Raw genomic sequence first — 22107 nt, forward strand, 5'->3', positions numbered from 1 at the left:
CACAAGACAACCACAATATACAACAATATTATATACAACCAGAAAACCACACCACATTACGCAAACACATGAGATAACCATATTATACCACCACACTAGACAACCACATTATAAGCCTACAGCCACGTTAGACAACCACAACAGACAACCATATAAGACAACCACATTATGGAACCACACCAGACAACCACATTATGACACTATCGGGGTAGTAACTCTGTTAACGATAATTTATTTATAGAACTCATTGTCGTTGACACTGACGCTGTGTTGATATCAATGAAAAAAAGGAGGGGTCAATGGGGGGGGGGTGTCAGTCTAAATACCACCCCAATAGACCACTACTTGTTAAGTCATATTTTAAGAATGATTTATTCCCCACACTTCATTCACGCAACACTATCTAGCGTTGTGTGGATGACTTCAGGGGAGACTAATCCAGGCTTACAAGATCATGTCGGTGAAGAGTTGTCTTTCGTATTCAAATGACATCGGCAATCAAATCGATAAAAATCTCCGCGTCACGCTAGCCTTAACTGCACAGCGCCGAGTCAGCAGATTGACTAACAGGACGCCGAGTCAGCGAATCGCTCGTCTATTTGTTGGGTAACTGTTTTCAAAGACCCTCGACTGTAATATATTCAAAAGACATACCTGCTGCGTAGTTTATGAATAGCTCGAAAAATTTTTTTTATATCTAGTAGAGAAATTATTTTCCCACAAGGATGTCCTCATCGTTTCAGTCTGTGGTTCCCAGGGCAGATTATTTATTTACAACGGCTATACATATTTTTACAAGCAAATACGCTTTAAACTCGAAACCGGTTCTACTCTGTTTTTACAGTGTTTTACGTTCACAGAAGTTGATTTTTCAAAGTGAATGTTTCAAAACAACAACAAACATTGTTTTTCGTTCATCCTAACAAATGTGGCATCAACATATATGTAACTTTTGATTATTTTAAATTTAAAAAAAATAAAAATATTTTTGGCTGCAATCCTTTTTGTACAGTTTAATTTGAGAAAAAAAAAATCTAAAAACCCCCAGGATAATAGATTTTTGTTGAACTAATCCATTAATCGCATATAATTTGGATTGGGGTTTAAAGGAAGAGCCAGTAGTAGGAACGTCAGACATCCCCGAGGAGTGTCCTGACCACAGTAATCCTCCCCCAACTCTAGACCAGACCCACTCCTTGAAGTCTGGCTCTGTTGGATCTTTATTCGCGGTCTGACCGTTCTCACGACATTCGAGGCTGAACGGGTGGTTGAAAGAAACACGCATGAACACACGCATACAATATAGACATAGACACAGACGCGTGCACACACGCACACACATAAACGCAGACATATGCAGTCATATATAGACACACCTTACACACATAGACATATGCAGTCAAATATAGACTTATCTTACACACATACACTCATTCAGAGAGAGAGAGAGAGAGACACGTCTACACAAACACACACACACACACCTAGCACAAATTCACACAGATAATCAAACACCTACTGATAGTAACACACACACATTCAAAAGCTACACATCTGTACCCTTTCACAAAATCACACACCTACACACACGCAAACACGGACGGAAACAACCATGCAGTACCACGATACATACACGAGTCTCTTTCATATAACATTGGAGTCGGCGGTGAAGTGTGTGTCGGGTGGGGGGGGGGAGATGCAAATTAGGCGGTCGTAAATTATAATGTCACAACTATTTCGAGACGTTATAAACGTCAGCTTTCACACGTATATGTGTTGCATAATGCCACCCCTTTCCCCACACACAATGCCACCCCTTCCCCCACACATAATGCCACCCCTTTCCCCACACACAATGCCACCCCTTTCCCCACACATAATGCCGTATTTCAGACATTTAAATACCCTTCATGTCAGTATTTTCAATGTTTATCTAAAATCCAAGGTCCGTGCAAAACTGTAACATTATACCAACCCTGATTGTGTAACACCTTGTATGTAATATTACACCAACCGTACTTGTGTAAAACTTGTATGCAACAGCTTACACACACCGTATGTACCTGTACACAAATACCAGACGACCGTAACTTTTTTTTCTGTCTGGTCGGTAAAGGGTTAATGCGGTCTACACAAGGATCTGCTGTGTGTTTTAGTCGTTAGTGAGTACCCCACAATATTTTTCTCCCTGTCGTAATTAGTTGGCCCACATCAAAGTAGTTGGCCCACACCAAAGTAGTTGGCCCACGCCAAAGTAGTTGGCCCACACCAAAGTAGTTGGCCCACATCAAGTAGTTGGCCCACATCAAAGTAGTTGGCCCACACCAAAGTAGTTGGCCCACACCAAAGTAGTTGGCCCACACCAAGTAGTTGGCCCACATCAAAGTAGTTGGCCCACACCAAAGTAGTTGGCCCAAACCAAAGTAGTTGGCCCACACCAAAGTAGGTGGCCCTCACCAAAGTAGTCGGCCCACACCAAAGTAGTTGGCCCACACCAAAGTAGTTGGCCCACACCAAAGTAAGTGGCCCTCACCAAAGTAGTTGGCCCACGTCAAAGTAGCTGGCCCACACCAAGTAGTTGGCCCACACCAAAGTAGTTGGCCCACACCAAAGTAGTTGGCCCACACCAAAGTAGTTGGCCCACAGCAATCTCTACATTTGTGTCTCCACGACAGGACTTCACTTCGGCCAGATTTGTACAGCTTCGTTTCCAGAAGATTCGAACTCTGAACGCTGACCTGATGACCTTCAGCACTAGTGACCCTAAGTCAGCAGACGACACAGTCACGAGGAGGGTGAGTACATTATGACGTCATTATTCGTGTAAGGGGGAGGGAAATGACAGGGGGTGCTACGAATATATGCTGGGTACTGTATTGAGCCCAACCACATTTCACCCTCCTTACACGTCACAAAAGCCTCCCCCCCCTCCCCACAATTACAACGTAAAACAATTCACTTTTTATTATTTGTGTAGAGTCGACATAAGCATTAACTTAGGGTGTAAGTAACAGTTAACGAAAATGTTATAATCCATGGTAACCCCCCCCCCCCCCCCAATCGCCTCCCCACTTGACACACACGACACATTTCTAATAAGAGATTCTCCCATTTATAAACGACCACGTGAAATGTGGGTTACACACCTTCCCTAAACAACGTTATAACATTAGAGAATATGTTGATACAGGCCTACCCCTTCACGACAAGCGGCTGATAATAGTTATCTAACTCTAATTATCTAATTATCAACTTGGTTTCAGTATTTCTACTCGGTCAAGGACATCTCAATTGGAGGACAATGCATCTGTTACGGCCATGCCACCTACTGCAGACGACACGAGACGGTCAAAGATGTAAGCACGCTAAAAGTTGACACCTTCAACATTTTTACGTGTAAAACAATACATGCACTGTTTTAGCCACTGATTAAACTACACACAGAAAACCCTTCAATAAACCAAGTCCGATTTGATAGGCGGGAGGAAAAAGATGGTTAAATAAATGCAAAGTAACACATTTTCTAATCCCTATATGATGAAATAAAGAAACATTAATCTTGGTTGGGATTATGATAATTTTGGGTGTGGCTGAGGGGGGGGGGGGGCAGGATTGGCTATTTTATTCACGTCTCCTTTCTGAAGGACCCTACCTCGCCCTACCTACCCTTTAAGACATTTTCTTAAAAGTGGCGTCACAACTAGTCACAAGTTGGAGGAAACTCAGTGTTGCCTCCCTTACCAACGTCTCTCTCTCTCTCACATTTTCTCTCTGTCCCTGTCCAAAATCAAGGCAATTTAGTGTATCCCACTGATAGTTGTGATAGTGTCGCCCTGAGCCTAAAGATGTATGTAGTAGCCTTTATAATAAAGTTATTCAACAAACTTTAAAAGACAGTTAATCATTCAAATTATGCTGGGTACTGTATTATACCCAACCAGAGTTCACCTTCCTCACACAGGCTATATTTCCTTGGATGATATCACACCAGATTCGGTCCTAACCACCCCCCCCCCCCCCTCCTCCTCGTGACGGTACTGACGATAATAGTTAAATCAATTTGTTCTTTAAACTAAAAAAAATGCCAGTCTGTCGTTTCTCTAACGTGTGTTTAGAGTTGGCCAGTATCTGTGTACACAGCACTTCCCGCCATTATTTGCAACAATGTAACTTTTGAAACATTTTTATGACTGTTGACTTGCAGCGCTTGCAGTGTCAATGTTTACATAACACCGGGGGAGACAACTGCGAAAAATGTTTGCCTATGTTTAACAACAAACCGTGGCAGGTTGGCGGAATTCAAAATATTGGATGCGAAGGTTGGTGTGAACAATTGTAATATGCTCTCTTTCTGTCAATAATATAATTTAATAAACTAGATGTTAGATACTAGATCTAGCTGTACATTGTGATAACAAGAACGATCTTAGGCCTTTATATGTAAAGTGTTACTGTTATTAGCCAATAATGCAATATTAGGCATATTAGCTGACGATATGTTGCGTTTCTAAGAAAAAACATGATATTTTAATAAATAATCTTTATATTTAAAACATTAGAACTAGAATCTATTTAGATGTATTTTCCGTTTCTTTCAAAATAGTTAATAATTAAATCAATTTAGTTGTAAGAATTTGTTGGTGAAATTTAAATGTACAAAAACATGGATAAAAAAAAACCCATAAAAATCAAACAAACAAGTTCTTGGCTTAAACTAGGAACTATTATCTGGCATGTTCCACTCTACTTCGTATTTGATTAAAATTTGCAAACAATCTAGAAGTCTATTAGATCTAGATCTAGATCTAGATCTAGTAGTAGATTTAGATCTACTATTAGATATTGCTAGTCCCCTAACTATAGTAATTTTACTTAGATCTAGTTTTAGATGTCTCTAGACTGTGTGTGTGGGTTGGAGAATTTACAGTGGATCTGAAATAGGAATTAATTAAGTATCAGTGCTAGATTCTGAGTCTAGCTATGCTAACTCAACTCAAACTGTTAGAGATGTTGAAGTCTGCTAGAGTCTAGACTACTCTGAGTCTAGACTCTAGACTAGATCTAGCAGCTAGACTAGAATCTAGAATCGGATTAAATCTAGATCTAGATTTATGTGTTAACCACTGTATGCACACTTTACATTTTACAATGAATCCTATCTTCTCACTAATTGCCCTGCTTGTGTCCACTGTGCAGAATGTAACTGCCATGGTAAAGCTGACCAGTGTCAGTACAACGCCACAGTGGATGCCTTGGGTCTGGGGATGAACATCATGGGAGAACGGGATGGAGGTGGAGTCTGCATCAACTGCAAGGTAACCCTGGTGATGTGGTCTGTAATGTGTGGTGGTAATGTGGTGTGTGGTTGAATGTGGTGAGGATGCATTGTGGTGTGTCTTTTTTTATGTGTTAGAGTGATTGTTATGCTTTGTTATTTATGAATCAAGCTTTATGAAGTTTAAAGTAAAAATTTATTTTAAGGAATACACGACTGGCATCAACTGTGAGAGGTGTATTGAGGGGTACTACAGGCCCCGGGGGATGACACCAGACATGAGAAACCCCTGCAGGAGGTGTAACTGTAGGGAGACCACCACGACGCAAGCTAGTTGTGTGCCAGATGATAGCAGGATGGACGAGGGCTTGGTAAGTTGTGGGGGTGGGTGGAGCTTATGAGGGTTTGGTATGTTGTTGTGGTGGTGCAGGGGGCTTACGAGGGCTTGGTAAGGTGTGGGTGGAGGTTACTAGGGCTTGATAAGTTGGAGGGGGGAGCTTACGAGGGCTTGGTACATTGTAGTTGGGGGCTGGTAAGGGCTTGGTATGTTTTGTTGGGGGGATGACATGAGGGTGCTTTATTCATAGATCAGCTCAATTGACTAATGTGGTATTACAGATGTTAACTATTTCTGTACTCGCAGATATGCATTAACAACACTGCACAGTTACACTGAACAACACACACACATTTTACTTATTCTGTAAACCATCACATGTCAAGTACACTCACCAACTGAAGCAGACACTGAATCTAATGTTTGACATTTGGTTTTCAGAAGCCAGGGGACTGTATCTGCAAGGAGGGCTACTCTGGTTCATCCTGCAGTGAATGTGCTCTCGGTTACTATGGTTACCCCAACTGCAGGCCATGTCGCTGTAACATAGCAGGGATTGTTGATGCTAGGGATTGTGAGGGAGTCTGTGTTTGTAAGGTTTGTACATAGGGTGTGAGTGTTGTACATGGTTTGTTGGTGTTTTTAAAGTAGATTCAACTATGAGTAATCTCAAGTTTTTTGTAATCATTTAGCTTCTTTTTAAACATGAATTATTATTGTACTTTCTCATTCAGCAAATTTAATAAACCAGTAACAATCCAATCTGTCATGTCAGCTTTTACTAGTCTGTCAAGTAAAAAAATTCTTCCATCTCTGTCCAGGAAAATGTTGACGGAAGCCGATGTGATCGGTGCAAGCCAGAGTACTTTAACCTGGATCAAAACAACGCTAAAGGCTGCATCCACTGTTTTTGTTTTGGTGTCACCAACCAGTGCGACAGTGTGGACTGGGGGCTGACTACTGTAAGACCCTAAGAACAATAATTCTATCAGCTTAGTATTTACCTTATGCTTACTAATACCATTCTCTATTAAACCTGTTTTTGTGTTGACTTATTTAAAAACATTTTTCGGTGTGTAAAATAGTTCAAATCTAAAGAAAGTTAAAGAAAGAGCTCTGTCATATGTCTGTCCTACCACAGGTCAATGAAGTAGATGGCTGGGTGCTATCAACACTGGACGCCAATGGATTGACCATTCTCCCCAATTATAATGATGACTGGCTGGAGGCAAAGATTTCTTACCAGAAGTCCCAGGAGGAGATTCATTACTGGGTGGCTCCTTCAGCTTACCTGGGGAACAGGGTGAGTTAGTTATGGTTGACAGGGTCAGTTTTTCATGGTTGACTGGTCCAGTGGCGTAGCCAGGATCGTTCCAATTTTTACCCAGGGACAAACTTTCGATTTGCACCCCCCCTCAAACTTTCGATTTGCACCCCCCCCCCTCAAACTTTCGATTTGCACCCCCCCTCATACTTTTTCTATATACCGAGGGGTCTATGGGGGGCTTATGGACTGGTCCAGTTCATGGTTGAGAGGGTCAACTGGTCATGGTTGACTGGGTCAGTTTAGTTTTAACTGACACAGCTAAATCAGCTAAGTATAATGATTTAAAAAACCACTTTTGTTCTGTAACACGTGTACACTAGCCCGTGACTCTAGCTAATCCCCCCCCCTCCCCAATGTAGACTAGCCAGTGGGTGTAGCAAATCTCCCCAATGTACACTAGCCCATGACTCTAGCAAACCTCCCCAATGTACATTAGCCTGTGACTTGAGCAAATCTCCCCAATGTACTTTAGCCTGTAACTCAAGCAAATCTCCCCAATGTACACTAGCCAGTGGTTCTAGCAAATCTCCCCACTGTACACTAGCCTGTGACTTGAGCAAATCTCCCCACTGTACACTAGCCTGTAACTCGAGCAAATCTCCCCACTGTACACTAGCCTGTAACTCGAGCAAATCTCCCCAATGTACACTAGCCAGTGACTCTAGCAAATCTCCCCAATGTACTCTAGCCTGTAACTCGAGCAAATCTCCCCAATGTACACTAGCCTGTGACTCTAGCAAATCTCCACAATGTACTCTAGCCTGTGACTCGAGTAAATCTCCCCACTGTACACTAGCCTGTGACTCTAGCAAATCTCCCCAATGTACACTAGCCTGTGACTGTAGCAAATCTCCCCAATGTACTCTAGCCTGTGACTCTAGCAAATCTCCCCAATGTACTCTAGCCTGTAACTCGAGCAAATCTCCCCACTGTACACTAGACTGTGACTCTAGCAAATCTCCCCAATGTACACTAGCCCGTGACTCTATCAAATCTCTCCAAAAGATCAGCTCATATGGTGGCATGTTGAAGTTCAGCCTCATGTTCAACTTGGATAGAAAACTGCGTCGGGGAGAGTTCTTGGAAGATCCCACCTTCATTTTACAGGTAAGCAAGGAGCACTAGTTAGGTAGCATGGGGTACTACTTTAGTTATATCTTAAAGGTAGGTAAGCAAGGAGTACTAGTTAGGTAGCATGGGGTGCTACTTTAGTTATATCTTAAAGGTAGGTAGGCATGTACAGAGCTACTTATTAAAAAGAAGTGTTGTATTCTTTGAACAGGGCTACAACAAGACAATTTGTTCAGAAAAGACATTGGTGTTGGAGGACGTGGAACACAAGATGAGCATCCGTCTACATGAGGACAACTGGCGCCACCTACACAACAACCGTCCAGTCTCGCGGGAGGAATTCATGACTGTGTTGTACGACCTGCAACGTCTGTTGATACGAGCAACATTCCACACAACTCAAGACACTGTCTAGTAAGTCTGTCTGTTGATACATGTAACCTTCCGCACAAGACACTGTCTAGTAAGTCTGTCTGTTGATACATGTAACCTTCCGCACAAGACACTGTCTAGTAAGTCTGTCTGTTGATACATGTAACCTTCCGCACAAGACACTGTCTAGTAAGTCTGTCTGTTGATACATGTAACCTTCCGCACAAGACACTGTCTAGTAAGTCTGTCTGTTGATACATGCAACCTTCCGCACAAGACACTGTCTAGTAAGTCTGTCTCTTGATACATGTAACCTTCTGCACAAGACACTGTCTAGTAAGTCTGTCTGTTGATACATGTAACCTTCCGCACATGACACTGTCTAGTAAGTCTGTCTGTTGATACGAGCAATCTTCCACACAACACAAGACACCGTCTAGTAAGTCTGTCTATTGATACGAGCAACCTTCCGCATAAGACACTGTCTAGTAAGTCTGTGTGATGTTCACTTGAGCACATTTTCAACATGCTTGGTACTTTGAACATACTCAACATTATAAATAATGTATCTGCTGCCTGCCATGAAAACAGAACATATTTTTTTCTTCCTTTATAAGAAAACTGTAAAATTAATTTTTCAAATAAAAATTAATCAGGAAAGACAAAAAGTAAAGTTACAATCTTAAACCCTGGCTGTCCATGAGCAGATGAAGTATGGTTCACCTAGTTTATGTGACCTCAGCATTTAAGAGATAGTGTGTTGTGCCCAGCAGCCATTAGAGCTGGGACAACTCAGGGACATGTATGGATTCAAGCCTGGGTTCCGAACTCAAGACTTTTGGATTAGCAGTTACATACTCTACCATTTGACCATGCTGTTCCACAAAAATTAATGAGTGCATCTCTTAAATAAAATTATACTTCTTAAAAATTAATAACATTTTCTTTTCCTTAAAAGATGTGTTTTTATTTCAGCTTAAAAGATGTGATTTTGTTTCAGCTTAAAAGATGTGTGTTTTTATTTCAGCTTAAAAGATGTGATTTTGTTTCAGCTTAAAAGATGTGTGTTATTTCAGCTTAAAAGATGTGTGTTATTTCAGCTTAAAAGATTTGATTTTGTTTCAGCTTAAAAGATGTGATTTTGTTTCAGCTTAAAAGATGTGATTTTGTTTCAACTTTAAAGATGTGATTTTGTTTCAGCTAAAAAGGATGTGATTTTGTTTCAGCTTAAAAGATGTGATTTTGGATGTGGCCAGCCCAACTGTGATGGATGGAAGTTCTTTGAAGTCTGTAGAGCAGTGCCAGTGTCCAGAAGGCTATGCTGGTCTGTCATGTGAGGTGAGTATCCTGCAGGGTATTCCCAAAACTAACTTCACACCCTGAAGAGCTATTCCATTATGTAAAAAGTGGTGTGAGCTATGCATGAAACAATGACTGAATATTTTCCTTGTAGAGCTGCAAACCTGGATGGCGCAGGGTCAATGACAGGTTGATTGGTGGCACCTGCCGTAAGTGTGAGTGCCATAACCACGCCTCAGACTGTGATTCAGTTACAGGCTTCTGTAAAGTAAGTGCTCTCTAATGTTAAGGATTGAAATAATGTTATCGTAACTCCATCTTCTATTTTAAAAATTCACACAATGTATTAAATATATTTTAATTTAGTTAAAATTTTAAAAATAATTCTTATTGTAATTTATCTTACAAGCTTTTTTAAAGAAACATTTGATTTTTCCATAAAAATAAATTTTTGTGTTACTGTATTTAAAACTTTAGAACTGTCGACACAATACTAAGGGGAGATACTGTGAAGAGTGCCTTCCTGGTTTCTATGGCAACCCACTAGCAGGAACACCAGACGACTGCAGACCCTGTGCCTGCCCACTGATCAGTGGAAACAATTTTTTTGCCGAGCGCTGCGTGGCCCGCCCCACGGCTGAGGACATGACTGCGTACGTCTGCATCAACTGTAGGACTGGCTACACAGGGGATAGATGCCACATGTAAGCCTTGACAAAGTTTACCTAAAAAATTGTTAAAGTTTAATTAGCATTTTGGTTTCTGTTATGGTAAAAATTACAAAAATGGATGTTTTAAAAATGTATAAAAGTCGGACCAGCAAAGATGAGAAAGAATTAAGTTAATACAATTATAAAAGTAATGCATTATATAGCTCACACTATGACCAGATGTCCTTGTTTAAGATGTAAAATTTATTCATGAAAACACAAAAATCATGTTGCAAACTTAATTTATTCATAAAAACACAAAAATTATATTGCAAACTTAATTTATTCATGAAAACCCAAAAATTATATTGAAAACTTCATTATGTTCTGAACTCAGGTGCTCGCCTGGGTACTTTGGGGACCCCACCACCCCAGGTGGATCGTGTCGGCGCTGCAGCTGTGGGCCAGTTACTGAACTTACCCACCCCAACATCTGCAACAACATGACGGGCACATGCAACTTCTGCAGCAACAACGCAGAAGGTCCCTACTGTGACAGATGCAAGCCTGGGTTTTACGGCACTGCCCTCAATGGGGACTGCAAACGTAATACACAGTGTCATTTATTCATCTTTTGTTTAATCTGTTTTAACAAAAGGTTCTTTTAATTCATTAAAATTCAGAAGAATGTCTCCAATTGAAATTTTATTCACAAATAAGTTATTTAAAAAAATAATTTAAAATAAAGGATTGAGTCCAAACATGTTTATATATTTACAGTATCTTAACAATAATTTTCCACACCCTTTCTGTATAAACTCCATGTTTCACATATATCTGGCAGTATTTAGCCTCTATAACCATGTCACTAAAGAAACAGTAAAAATGTTGTAGTTGAGCAGGATGTAAACAATGTTCATCCTTTACTTTCTCCTGCAGCTTGTGAATGCTATGAAAGGGGCTCCAACAACCTGCAGTGCAACATCAGAACTGGCCAGTGTTCTTGTAGAAGCCGCTTCACTGGCCTCAAGTGTGACAAGTGCCAAGTAAGCCTTTAAACTAGAACCTTGTCTCTCAGTGTGATTCCTTAATTTGGACTTCAGGCCATTGGTCTAGATTTAGGCTGGACTTGAAGGTCTCTGACTTTAAAAAAATCAACATATCTGACTTTTGGAAATCAGTAATTTGCAATTTAAAAAATATTTTAACTGTATGATGAATGTAGCTCTAAATGAATTACAACTAAGTCAGTAAGTTTGTGAATGGTCAGTTTGTGAATGGTCAGTTTGATGTTTAATTACAGCTGGGTCTGAATATTTGTGACTGGTCAGTTTGATGTGGTTTAATTACAACTTAGTCTGAATATTTGTGACTGGTCAGTTTGATGTGGTTTAATTACAACTTAGTCTGAATATTTGTGACTGGTCAGTTTGATGTGGTTTAATTACAACTTAGTCTGAATATTTGTGACTGGTCAGTTTGATGTTTAATTACAGCTTGTTCTGAATATTTTTGACTGGTCAGTTTGATGTGGTTTAATTACAGCTGGGTCTGAATATTTGTGACTGGTCAGTTTGATGTTTTATTACAGCTGGTTCTGAATATTTGTGACTGGTCAGTTTGATGTTTAATTACAGCTGGTTCTGAATATTTGTGACTGGTCAGTTTGATGTTTAATTACAGCTGGTTCTGAATATTTGTGACTGCTCAGTTTGATGTGGTTTAATTACAACTTAGTCTGAATATTTTTGACTGGTCAGTTTGATGTTTAATCACAGCTGGGTCTGAATATTTGTGACTGGTCAGTTTGATGTTTAATTACAGCTGGGTCTGAATATTTGTGACTGGTCAGTTTGATGTTTCATTACAGCTGGGCTATGGCAACATTGAGAGGGGCTGTGAGAGATGCAACTGTGACCGGAGGGGATCACAAACTTTGGACTGTGACCAGGTCACCGGTCAGTGTGAGTGCAAGTCAGGCATCGAAGGACTGTCTTGTAATCAGTGCCAGAAAGGATTCTATGATTTCACCGTAACGGGCTGTAAACGTGAGTTGATTTTACTTTCTGAATTTTTTTTGTTAATGAGTTGATTTAAAACATATTTTTTAATATAAGTAGATTTCACACACATTTTTTTAACTTGAGTTTATACCTGCCAGTTTTTAACCTACCTATCCCTAACAATAATCCGCAGGCTGCAACTGTTACGCTGTTGGCACCAACGACTCTGTAGACTGTGACCCCTACTCTGGCAGGTGCATCTGTAAGCCTGGGGTTGAGGGGAGTAAATGTGACAAGTGCCAGGTAAGTGCAGAATCCCAGGTAGAAATTAGTTTGGTTTAAGCTTGGCAAGAGACAATCTGGCAACAATTTACACCTGTTGGTTGTAAAAATCTGGCAACAATTTACACCTGTTGGTTGTAAAAATCTGGCAACAATTTACACCTGTTGGTTGTAAAAATCTGGCACCTATTCATACCTGTTGGTTGTTGAAATCTGGCCCCTGTCAGATCTGCCACTTTTTAAAATCTAAAGTTACTAGAAGTATAAACAAATAGGAGAATTACATTATTTCTTTCAGGTTATACACATTAATATTTACACTTATAAATCATAATTTTAAAATAAACATTCATATTATGAAAAGTAAAATATCCATAATCAGATAGTGTAATATTAACATTGAAATAAAAAATATTGCCAACTTTTAGGGCGGTCACTTTGGCCTAACAAGTGGACAAGGCTGTGCTCCCTGTGTCCACTATAATAAAAATGTTAACACTGAAATATTGTCAACTTTTAGGGCGGTCACTTTGGCCTAACTAGTGGACAAGGCTGTGCTCCCTGTGTGTCCACTATAATAAAAATGTTAACACTGAAATATTGTCAACTTTTAGGAAGGTCACTTTGGCCTGACTAGTGGACAAGGCTGTGCTCCCTGTATGTGCACTATAATAAAAATGTTAACATTTAAATATTGTCAACTTTTAGGATGGTCACTTTGGCCTGACTAGTGGACAAGGCTGTTCTCCCTGTATGTGCAGTGCTGCTGGCTCAAGGGATGCCCAGTGTGCACAGGAGAGTGGTCAGTGCGAGTGTAAAGCAGGTGTTGGTGGACTCAAGTGTGACAGGTGTCTTCCTGGGTATTTTGGCTTCTCCGCCAGTGGTTGTAAGGGTAAGTGGTTGTCAGGGTTAGTGGTTGTAAGGGTAAGTGGTTGTCAGCGTCAGTGGTTGTCAGTGTTAGTGGTTTTCAGTGTCAGTGGTTGTAAGGGTAAGTGGTTGTCAGGGTCAGTGGTTGTCAGGGTCAGTGGTTGTCAGTGTCAGTGGTTGTAAGGGTAAGTGGTTGTAAGGGTAAGTGGTAGTCAAGGTCAGTGGTTGTCAGCATCAGTGGTTGTCAAGGTCAGTACTTGTCAGGGTAAGTGGTTGACAGGGTAGGTGGTTGTCAGCATCAGTGGTTGTAAGGGTAAGTGGTTGACAGGGTAGGTGGTTGTCAGGGTCAGTGTTTGTCATTGGTTGTCATGGATAAATAGTTATCAGAGGTGGTTGTCAGGGTAAATGTTGTAAGAGTCAGTGGTTTATAAAGATGATTGTCAGACAAGTATTTGTTTTAAAAGATGTCAGCTAAAATAGTAATACACTAATTCCCACGTTTTCTTTAATTTGCTTTCGTCTCTGTTTGTTTGTCTTTCCAATCAAATCTTGCGATCGAAATTTCTGGCACTTCCCAGTTAGCTAGCGCGCTGAAATTGTCAGGGAAGCTTTGTGATTTTCTTACAGTTTCTAATACTGTTGACTCTCTACAAGCTCCCTAATAAAAGTCAATAGTATTATCTAATCAATAGTAATATAACTTTTACTTCGGCGCCCCATGTTTTTCATCGCTTATAGTAGAGTGATCGCTTGCATTATTGTGATGTATAGCATTTATTTTCTACTTTTTAGTTCAATCAGAAAACGTGGGTTTTTAAAACTTTTTTAATGATTATTATTTAGAAAAATACAAAGACAATTGTTTTATGAAAGTTAACATCAATACAAAGTTTAACACTCAGGTAAAATGGGCTATCATTTAAATAAAAAATTATAACTAAGACACATATAATTCCAGTTTGTGAACCATGCACTGCTAAAGGGCATATCTGTGATCCAGTTACCGGAAAATGTGTTTGTCCACCAAACACAGAAGGCCCGAACTGTGAAATCTGCATCACCAATGGCTGGGGGTTTGATGAGGAGGGAGGCTGTAAGGTAGGTCACTCACTAGAGGTACATGGTGCACAGCTATAGGGAAATAAAAACATGTTTTAATTTTTCTCCAAGGGCTTTAGGTTGCTGTTTAGGTTAATGAATGATTTTCCAGTACAGTTCCTTCTCAGAAATAATTATGTTGACAACATGCATAGACCTACACTTTAAAAATTGACATAGAAATAAATATGAAGTACACAGCATATACTTAGATTAACTGTTAAATTATCATTCCATTTCTCAATTGAATTTACAATTTGATGATGTTTAAAGCAGCAATCCAATAATTTATTTTACTTTAATTTTAAAAATGCTTTTGTGATTGGTTGACTTGTAGAATGCGCGAGGCTGAGAATGTCGTATCAGTTATGTTTAGTGCTAGCTAACAAAGCTACATTAATCTACTCAAGGCCACAATCTTGACTCATAAACATAAAGATGAAAGGGAAATATTTTTAAAAAGCAAACAATAGATTAAAAAAATTCTTTACCACATTACTGCTAGAAACCTAAGGAAGTGAAGCTGAATGGGAAGAATTCTAATGAAAGAAAAATGAATAGTAAGAAATAGAATGATACAAATGAAAGAAAAAATGTGAAAAAATGCAAGTCTAAGGTGAGGGAAAAGTAGCAAAAGTGGGAGTATTCATTGTTGTAAAACAATGTTTACACAATAAGCTGTAGTTATTGGCCTTGTGGAAATACAGATGGGGAGTGTTCATTGTTCTAAAATGAAAACTGCAGATGTTGTGTGATAATGCATTGAACACTTTGTGTTAACAACTAACCTGCATCTAGACTTTATTGTAGTCTGTTTAGCCTAACGGTAGATAGAGGCAGTAGCCTAAGTATAGATTTAGGCTAAGGCCTAACTGTAGATTTAATCTGTAGCCTAAGTATAGATTTAGGCTAAGGCCTAACTGTAGATTTAGGCTCATGTTATAAAAGAAAAAACATAATTTGATGTATTAGCATTAACTTAAATGTGCTTGCTAAAGTCTAACAAAAGCTACATCAGTATTAACAAAAGGATCTTAGCGCAAAACCAGTGTTTAGTAGCAGACCCAATAACATTCACTAATATTAACATCTTTTAGCTGTTCTTCATATAATTTTTAATTCTCATGCAACTATAACAGATAGAATTTGTGAACAGTTTTTATATTAAAATAAATATCATTGGACTTTTAATGATTGATAAAAGAAATTTTTGCTGGAATTAATTCTATTGGAAAGTTTAATTACTCCTTAATCCTATAATTTTTTTGTTTTTACTTCAAGGCTGTACATTTTAAAAACAGATGCCCTATTTCTAAAAATAGGAAGTCACATGGTCTCTAAGTTTTTGATTTCACCTAGGTGGACATGGTTTTTAAGTGTTGTCATTTTCAGCTGTGTCAATGCAGTCCAACTGGATCAAGGTCACAACAATGTGACAAAAAAACTGGCAAGTGCAGTTGCCAGGAGGGCTATGCTGGTTTGAAATGTGACTCTTGTAGTGTTGGTTACCACGGTTACCCTGACTGCAGGGCTTGTGGGTGTCTTCAGGCAGGTGTCATTGATGACACGTGTGAGGATAGTGTATGCGAATGTGATGGAACTGGACAGTGTCTTTGTAAGGTAACAACACAGAAATGTTATCCTGAATTTTAAACAAATATTATACATTTTTTTATGATACATTCTACATGTGATTGAAATCTGACTATTTAATGTTCAAAAAACGGTATCCATAGAATCCTATATACAGTGTTTTGACCAAAACGGCATTAGGCAAATGTTTATTACAACGATAAATATTTCAATTTAACTTTTCATTTAATGCAGTAGATGAAAAGGTGCATTAGGTTTGCTATTTTCATCATTGTAGTTTGTCTTAACACTGAGTCGCACTAACTATCACTAGATTGTGACTTGTAGAATAGCATATTCTTTTATTTCCTGTATCTAATTATTTTCTCAGCATTTTCTTTGTACGAATAACCTACTAATTTAATTCGGAAACTTGTTTAAAAATAGAACTAGTCAACTGTTTAACAGCATGCTTTTTTTAAAATTGTTGAATCGATTTCTGATTTTTTTTATAACTTCTTATTAACAAAAAAAACTGAATTTATAAAATTGTTCAATGCAGTTTAATGTTGAAAGTGAATATCTGATGTGATGTATGTCACTGAGGTATATGTAGCTGATTTTCAGACATGTGGTTTTTAATTAAAAAAAATAAACATACCTTTCCTCCCCCTTCCTTGCCTAAATTCTAGTAAAGACTTATTTTAAAAAAATTGTGCTTAAAAAAGTTTAATCAACTTTGTTTTGTCAAATTATTGTTTAGATATTATAAATAATTAGCTATATTTAATATAAGACCAGATTTAAGTAAATATTGAAGCCCAACTCTACTTCACCTGTCCAGGAGAATGTTGAGGGACCAAGGTGTGATGTGTGTCGTGCAGGGACATTTGGCCTTTCTAAAGAGAACCCAAAAGGTTGCACTGAGTGTTACTGTTTCCTTCGAGGCGAGTCCTGCAAACAGGCCCCCTATGTCTACACTGAGGTGAGCTCACTTTTGTCTTCTGCTCATTTGTTATTGATTGTTTTCATTAGCCTGTATAGAACTCATTTATTATTGATTGTTTTTTTTTTAATTAGCCTGGATAGAACTCATTTGTTATTGATTGTTTTTTTAATTAGCCTGTATAGAACTCATTTGTTATTGATTGTTTTAATTAGCCTGTATAGAACTCATTTGTCATTGATTGTTTTAATTAGCCTGTATAGAACTCATTTGTTATTGATTGTTTTAATTAGCCTGTATAGAACTCATTTGTCATTGATTGTTTTAATTAGCCTGTATAGAACTCATTTGTTATTGATTGTTTTAATTAGCCTGTATAGAACTCATTTGTTATTGATTGTTTTAATTAGCCTGTATAGAACTCATTTGTCATTGGTTGTTTTAATTAGCCTGTATAGAACTAATTTGTTATTGATTGTTTTAATTAGCCTGTATAGAACTCATTTGTCATTGGTTGTTTTAATTAGCCTGTATAGAAATTAGAACAATTTTATAACAATTTTATCATCTCAACATAATGAAAGAAAATAAATTGACAATGAATTTGGTTACTTTGAAAGAATAGGTTTCTGTTTCATGTACTTTCTCTAGATTGAGCTGCCCACAATGAGTGCTACATTCACTTTGTAAACGTACTTTGTCTAGATTGAACTGCCCACAATGAGAGCTACATTCACTTTGTAAACGTACTTTATCTAGATTGAACTGCCCACAATGAGAGCTACATTCACTTTGTAAATGTACTTTGTCTAGATTGAACTGCCCACAATGAGTGCTACATTCACTTTGTAAATGTACTTTGTCTAGATTGAACTGCCCACAATGAGTGCTACATTCACTTTGTAAATGTACTTTGTCTAGATTGAACTGCCCACAATGAGTGCTACATTCACTTTGTAAATGTACTTTGTCTAGATTGAACTGCCCACAATGAGTGCTACATTCACTTTGTAAACGTACTTTATCTAGATTGAACTGCCCACAATGAGTGCTACATTCACTTTGTAAATGTACTTTGTCTAGATTGAACTGCCCACAATGAGTGCTACATTCACTTTGTAAACATACTTTCTCTAGATTGAACTGCACACAATGAGTGCTACATTCACTTTGTAAATGTACTTTGTCTAGATTGAACTGCCCACAATGAGTGCTACATTCACTTTATACATGTACTTTATCTAGATTGAGCTGCCCACAATGAGTGCTACATTCAGCAGTGCTGGTCATCCGCTGGTCAGGAAGTTTGGCTACCTCATCATAAACTCCAGCCATACAGCAGTGCCTGATGATTTAGCTGAGCAGTCTCTGTACTGGCTGCTGCCAGACACAGTGTCTAAAGACATGGTAAGTCCTGTTACAGCTACAAGACACATTGTCTAAAGACATGGTAAGTCCTGTTACAGCTACCAAATATATCGTCTAAAGACATGGTAAGTCCTGTTACAGCTACCAAACATACATCTAAAGACATGGTAAGTCCTGTTACAGCTACCAAATATATCGTCTAAAGACATGGTAAGTGCTGTTACAGCTACCAAATATATCGTCTAAAGACATGGTAAGTCCTGTTACAGCTACCAAATATATCGTCTAAAGACATGGTAAGTCCTGTTACAGCTACCAAATATATCGTCTAAAGACATGGTAAGTCCTGTTACAGCTACCAAATATACCGTCTAAAGACATGGTAAGTCCTGTTACAGCTACCAAACATATCATCTAAAGACATGGTAAGTCCTGTTACAGCTACCAAACATATCGTCTAAAGACATGTAAAGTCCTGATACAGCTACTATAAGAAGTACATGTTGATGTTGAACCCAGACATGATAGTGCTGACTACTTAATCCCCCAACAGGTCCTATCCTACAATGGCAAGCTGAGCTTCTACCACTACTTCAGTGGCTCCATGCTGAGTGCTCATCTATTGGAGGAGACCCCACTGGTTGTCCTGATAGGCAATGGCTTTGAACTGCACGCAACGCCATCCATATTAGAGCCCAAACATGCTATGAAGGTTGATGTCACTTTGAATGAGGTAGGTTCAGTCCCACGTAGAACATTGCATTGATAAAAGATATTAGTAATAAATTTAATAATGGTACACTGTTTTATACAGCAAATATATGTTGATTTTTTATTGAAAAAATAAGTTGATTTTTTAATGAAAAAATAAGTTGATTTTTTTTTATAAAAATAAGTTTAAGAAAAAAATGTAAAGATTTTACTTTTTCTCCAACCTGACCTGTGTTTAGGAATTCTGGAACCTCCCGGGTATGGAGACCCCTGTTAGTCGAAGAGTTCTGATGGTTGTTCTACAAAATGTTACAGCTATTTTAGTCAAGGCTGCACAGAATGGCCATACCACCAACGCTGAGTAAACTGGTTTTTAAATTACTCCTTCAGTACATCACATCAGTACATCAAGACATCACATTAGTACAGAATTTTATCAATACATCAATATATTAGCATATGAAAATCATCTACATAATTTTATCAATACATCAATATATTAGCATATGAGCATCATCTACTATTAGAACCGCTCTTTTTTAATACAAAAAAATATCTATTAATGAAAGAAATATTATAAAATTGTTAAAAATTATAAAGAATGTATAGAATTTTGATTAGACCTAGATCTTACTATACTAAACAAACGAGTTATTTTCTAATCTCATCCACTTCCTGTTGTCCAGGATTGACTCAGTGACCATCCAGAAGGCAGTGCCGCAGAAACCTGGGGACAGGAGCACTGACCTGGCCTGGGGGGTGGAGCTGTGTGAATGTTCAGACAGATACAGCGGTGAATCTTGTCAGGTAGAAACTGTTGAGATACATGTCATCTAATTGAAAAAACATTGTTTGTATAGCATACATATGGTACTTTCATCCAGATAAAAGATGTTAGAATAGCATAAGAATGACATATTTAATTAAATAATCTTCTAATTTATTCCATTAATGCGGAAATATTTAAAGCTTTTAATCTCTTTTTAAAATAGATTTTATACCTCATTAACATTAAATTTATTATGAATCAAAATTTTAAGATCACCATTCTTGTTATCAATTTGAATTGTAAAATCTGAATAAAGTTATAAAACTTAGCTTAGTTAGTTTTGAAGAGAAGTTGAATCTTAAAAAAAAATCTCTTGACAGAAACCAGGTGCTGGGTTCTATGTCCCTGCCCACCCTGTACCAGACATCAATGTCACCAAACCTGAGACAGCCATTGGTGAAATCAAGAGGTGTCGCTGTCACCAACACAGCAACACCTGCGACCCTGAAACAGGCAGATGTTATGTAAGTCATCCCACGCAGCACAGATATCTGTATCTGTTTTAAAAGAAAACTTTTGTAGCAGTGTAAAATCCAATGCTGAATAACATTTCCTATGCTGGGGCATAGACCACCAACCACAGCTGACCACTAGTTCTCTTTAGACTATACCTGACTGGTTTTATTTTTAGATTGCTGTGTTTAGACTATAGGTGACTGGTTATGTTTTATACTGCGATGAATAGTCTATAACTGACTGGTTTCATTTTGAACTTGTGTTTCATACTATAGCTGAACAGTTTCATTTTGTACTGCTGTATTTTAGACTGCAGCTGTTAGTTTCATTTTTTTAATGCCTGATTTAAGAGTAAAGCTGAGCAGTTTTGTTTTTATACTGCTGTATTTTAGGGTATAGCTGAAAGTTTTATTTTGTACTGCTGTATTTAAGACTATAGCTGAGCTATTTTATTTTCTTCTGCTGTATTTCAGAATTGTCAACACAACACGACTGGGCACATGTGTGAGATCTGTGCTGATGGATTTTTTGGGACTGCCACTTCAGGGACACCATCAGACTGTCAGCCATGTACCTGCCCTCTATCTGTTCCATCCAACAAGTTAGTTGTTGTATCTCATGTACCTGCCCTCTATCTGTTCCCTCCAACAAGTTAGTTCTTGCTTCAATATCTTTGCTCTTGTTGTATCTCATGTACCTGCCCTCTATCTGTTCCCTCCAACAAGTTAGTTGTTGCTGTAATATCTTTGCCCTTGTATCTCAAGTAAATGTTCACTTCCAGATGTTGGTTACAATCCCAGATATGGCCTTAAGTTTAAAAACAGCTAAACTAGAGAACTGTAATCAAACTGTGTTATTATTTCAATCAATATCTCAAAAAAATATATTAACCAGCATTCCTGTTTTTGTCCAGCTTCAGCCCAACATGTATTGGTGGCAGAAATGGGGTCATGTGTACAGCTTGCCAGGAAGGCTATTCTGGCCAACGCTGCCAAAGGTAAATTTGTTTATAACGTGCATCAACTCAACACTTGTTAAATGTGTTTTGTCAATTATTTAACTTAACATTTCTCAACCAAATAATATTTTCAAACCATTTAGGGAAATTTTTGTTTACAAACTGTTTTCTCAATGTTTTTTTTTAAAATATAATATTTGTGCTTGTAATTTTTTTTAGAATAGTATATATTTTTATATATTTTTAAAATCTATGTGATGAATGAATAAAATTCTCTACTTTAGTTGCACCTCTGGGTATTATGGGAACCCACAACAAATTGGTGACACCTGCAAACTCTGTCACTGTAACCCCGACGGCTCCACAGGATTAGTCTGTGACCCAGTTAGTGGACAGTGTCCTTGTATTGGTGGGATTAGTGGACGGAAATGTGATGCTTGCACAGACCCGACGTTTGGCGTCCAGAATGGAAAGTGTGTGTGTAAGTCATGAGGAAATGAGAGTTATTCTTTTATTTAGCTGCCACAGTAGGAAGGCCATTAACTATACAAAAATACAGGATTCTCTTTTAGGCTTGTCCAGAACATAGATTAGATCAGTTTTCTATTTCCTTGAACGTGGTACATGAAGGTATTTTGTGGTCAGCACCAGGCCCAGCCACCCTAAGTCTGGTATCCATCAGAGAT

The 22107-nt window shown here is 38.3% G+C and overlaps 1 protein-coding gene across 1 annotated transcript in view; it reads left to right on the forward strand.

Moving 5' to 3' along the window:
- The window catches only part of LOC131936482 (laminin subunit alpha-1), a 99681-nt gene that overhangs the window by 47768 nt on the left and 29806 nt on the right, over nucleotides 1-22107 (forward strand). Inside the window, exons 5-33 of the mRNA XM_059293496.1 lie at nucleotides 2676-2795; nucleotides 3264-3356; nucleotides 4205-4319; nucleotides 5197-5315; nucleotides 5482-5646; nucleotides 6054-6209; nucleotides 6434-6574; nucleotides 6754-6915; nucleotides 7945-8046; nucleotides 8222-8424; nucleotides 9609-9720; nucleotides 9836-9949; nucleotides 10159-10385; nucleotides 10729-10937; nucleotides 11271-11377; nucleotides 12202-12379; nucleotides 12528-12637; nucleotides 13325-13508; nucleotides 14442-14581; nucleotides 15974-16201; nucleotides 16998-17138; nucleotides 18345-18506; nucleotides 19021-19200; nucleotides 19418-19539; nucleotides 19865-19985; nucleotides 20328-20471; nucleotides 20937-21064; nucleotides 21377-21460; nucleotides 21706-21902. Coding sequence (XP_059149479.1) covers nucleotides 2676-2795; nucleotides 3264-3356; nucleotides 4205-4319; nucleotides 5197-5315; nucleotides 5482-5646; nucleotides 6054-6209; nucleotides 6434-6574; nucleotides 6754-6915; nucleotides 7945-8046; nucleotides 8222-8424; nucleotides 9609-9720; nucleotides 9836-9949; nucleotides 10159-10385; nucleotides 10729-10937; nucleotides 11271-11377; nucleotides 12202-12379; nucleotides 12528-12637; nucleotides 13325-13508; nucleotides 14442-14581; nucleotides 15974-16201; nucleotides 16998-17138; nucleotides 18345-18506; nucleotides 19021-19200; nucleotides 19418-19539; nucleotides 19865-19985; nucleotides 20328-20471; nucleotides 20937-21064; nucleotides 21377-21460; nucleotides 21706-21902 — 4264 coding nt within the window. The remainder of the gene's footprint in view (nucleotides 1-2675; nucleotides 2796-3263; nucleotides 3357-4204; nucleotides 4320-5196; nucleotides 5316-5481; nucleotides 5647-6053; nucleotides 6210-6433; nucleotides 6575-6753; nucleotides 6916-7944; nucleotides 8047-8221; nucleotides 8425-9608; nucleotides 9721-9835; nucleotides 9950-10158; nucleotides 10386-10728; nucleotides 10938-11270; nucleotides 11378-12201; nucleotides 12380-12527; nucleotides 12638-13324; nucleotides 13509-14441; nucleotides 14582-15973; nucleotides 16202-16997; nucleotides 17139-18344; nucleotides 18507-19020; nucleotides 19201-19417; nucleotides 19540-19864; nucleotides 19986-20327; nucleotides 20472-20936; nucleotides 21065-21376; nucleotides 21461-21705; nucleotides 21903-22107) is intronic.

The sequence above is a fragment of the Physella acuta genome, unplaced genomic scaffold (genome assembly GCF_028476545.2).
Source record: "Physella acuta isolate Inbredline_101_S28 unplaced genomic scaffold, ASM2847654v3 ptg000178l, whole genome shotgun sequence".
In the NCBI taxonomy this organism is placed as follows: domain Eukaryota; kingdom Metazoa; phylum Mollusca; class Gastropoda; family Physidae; genus Physella; species Physella acuta.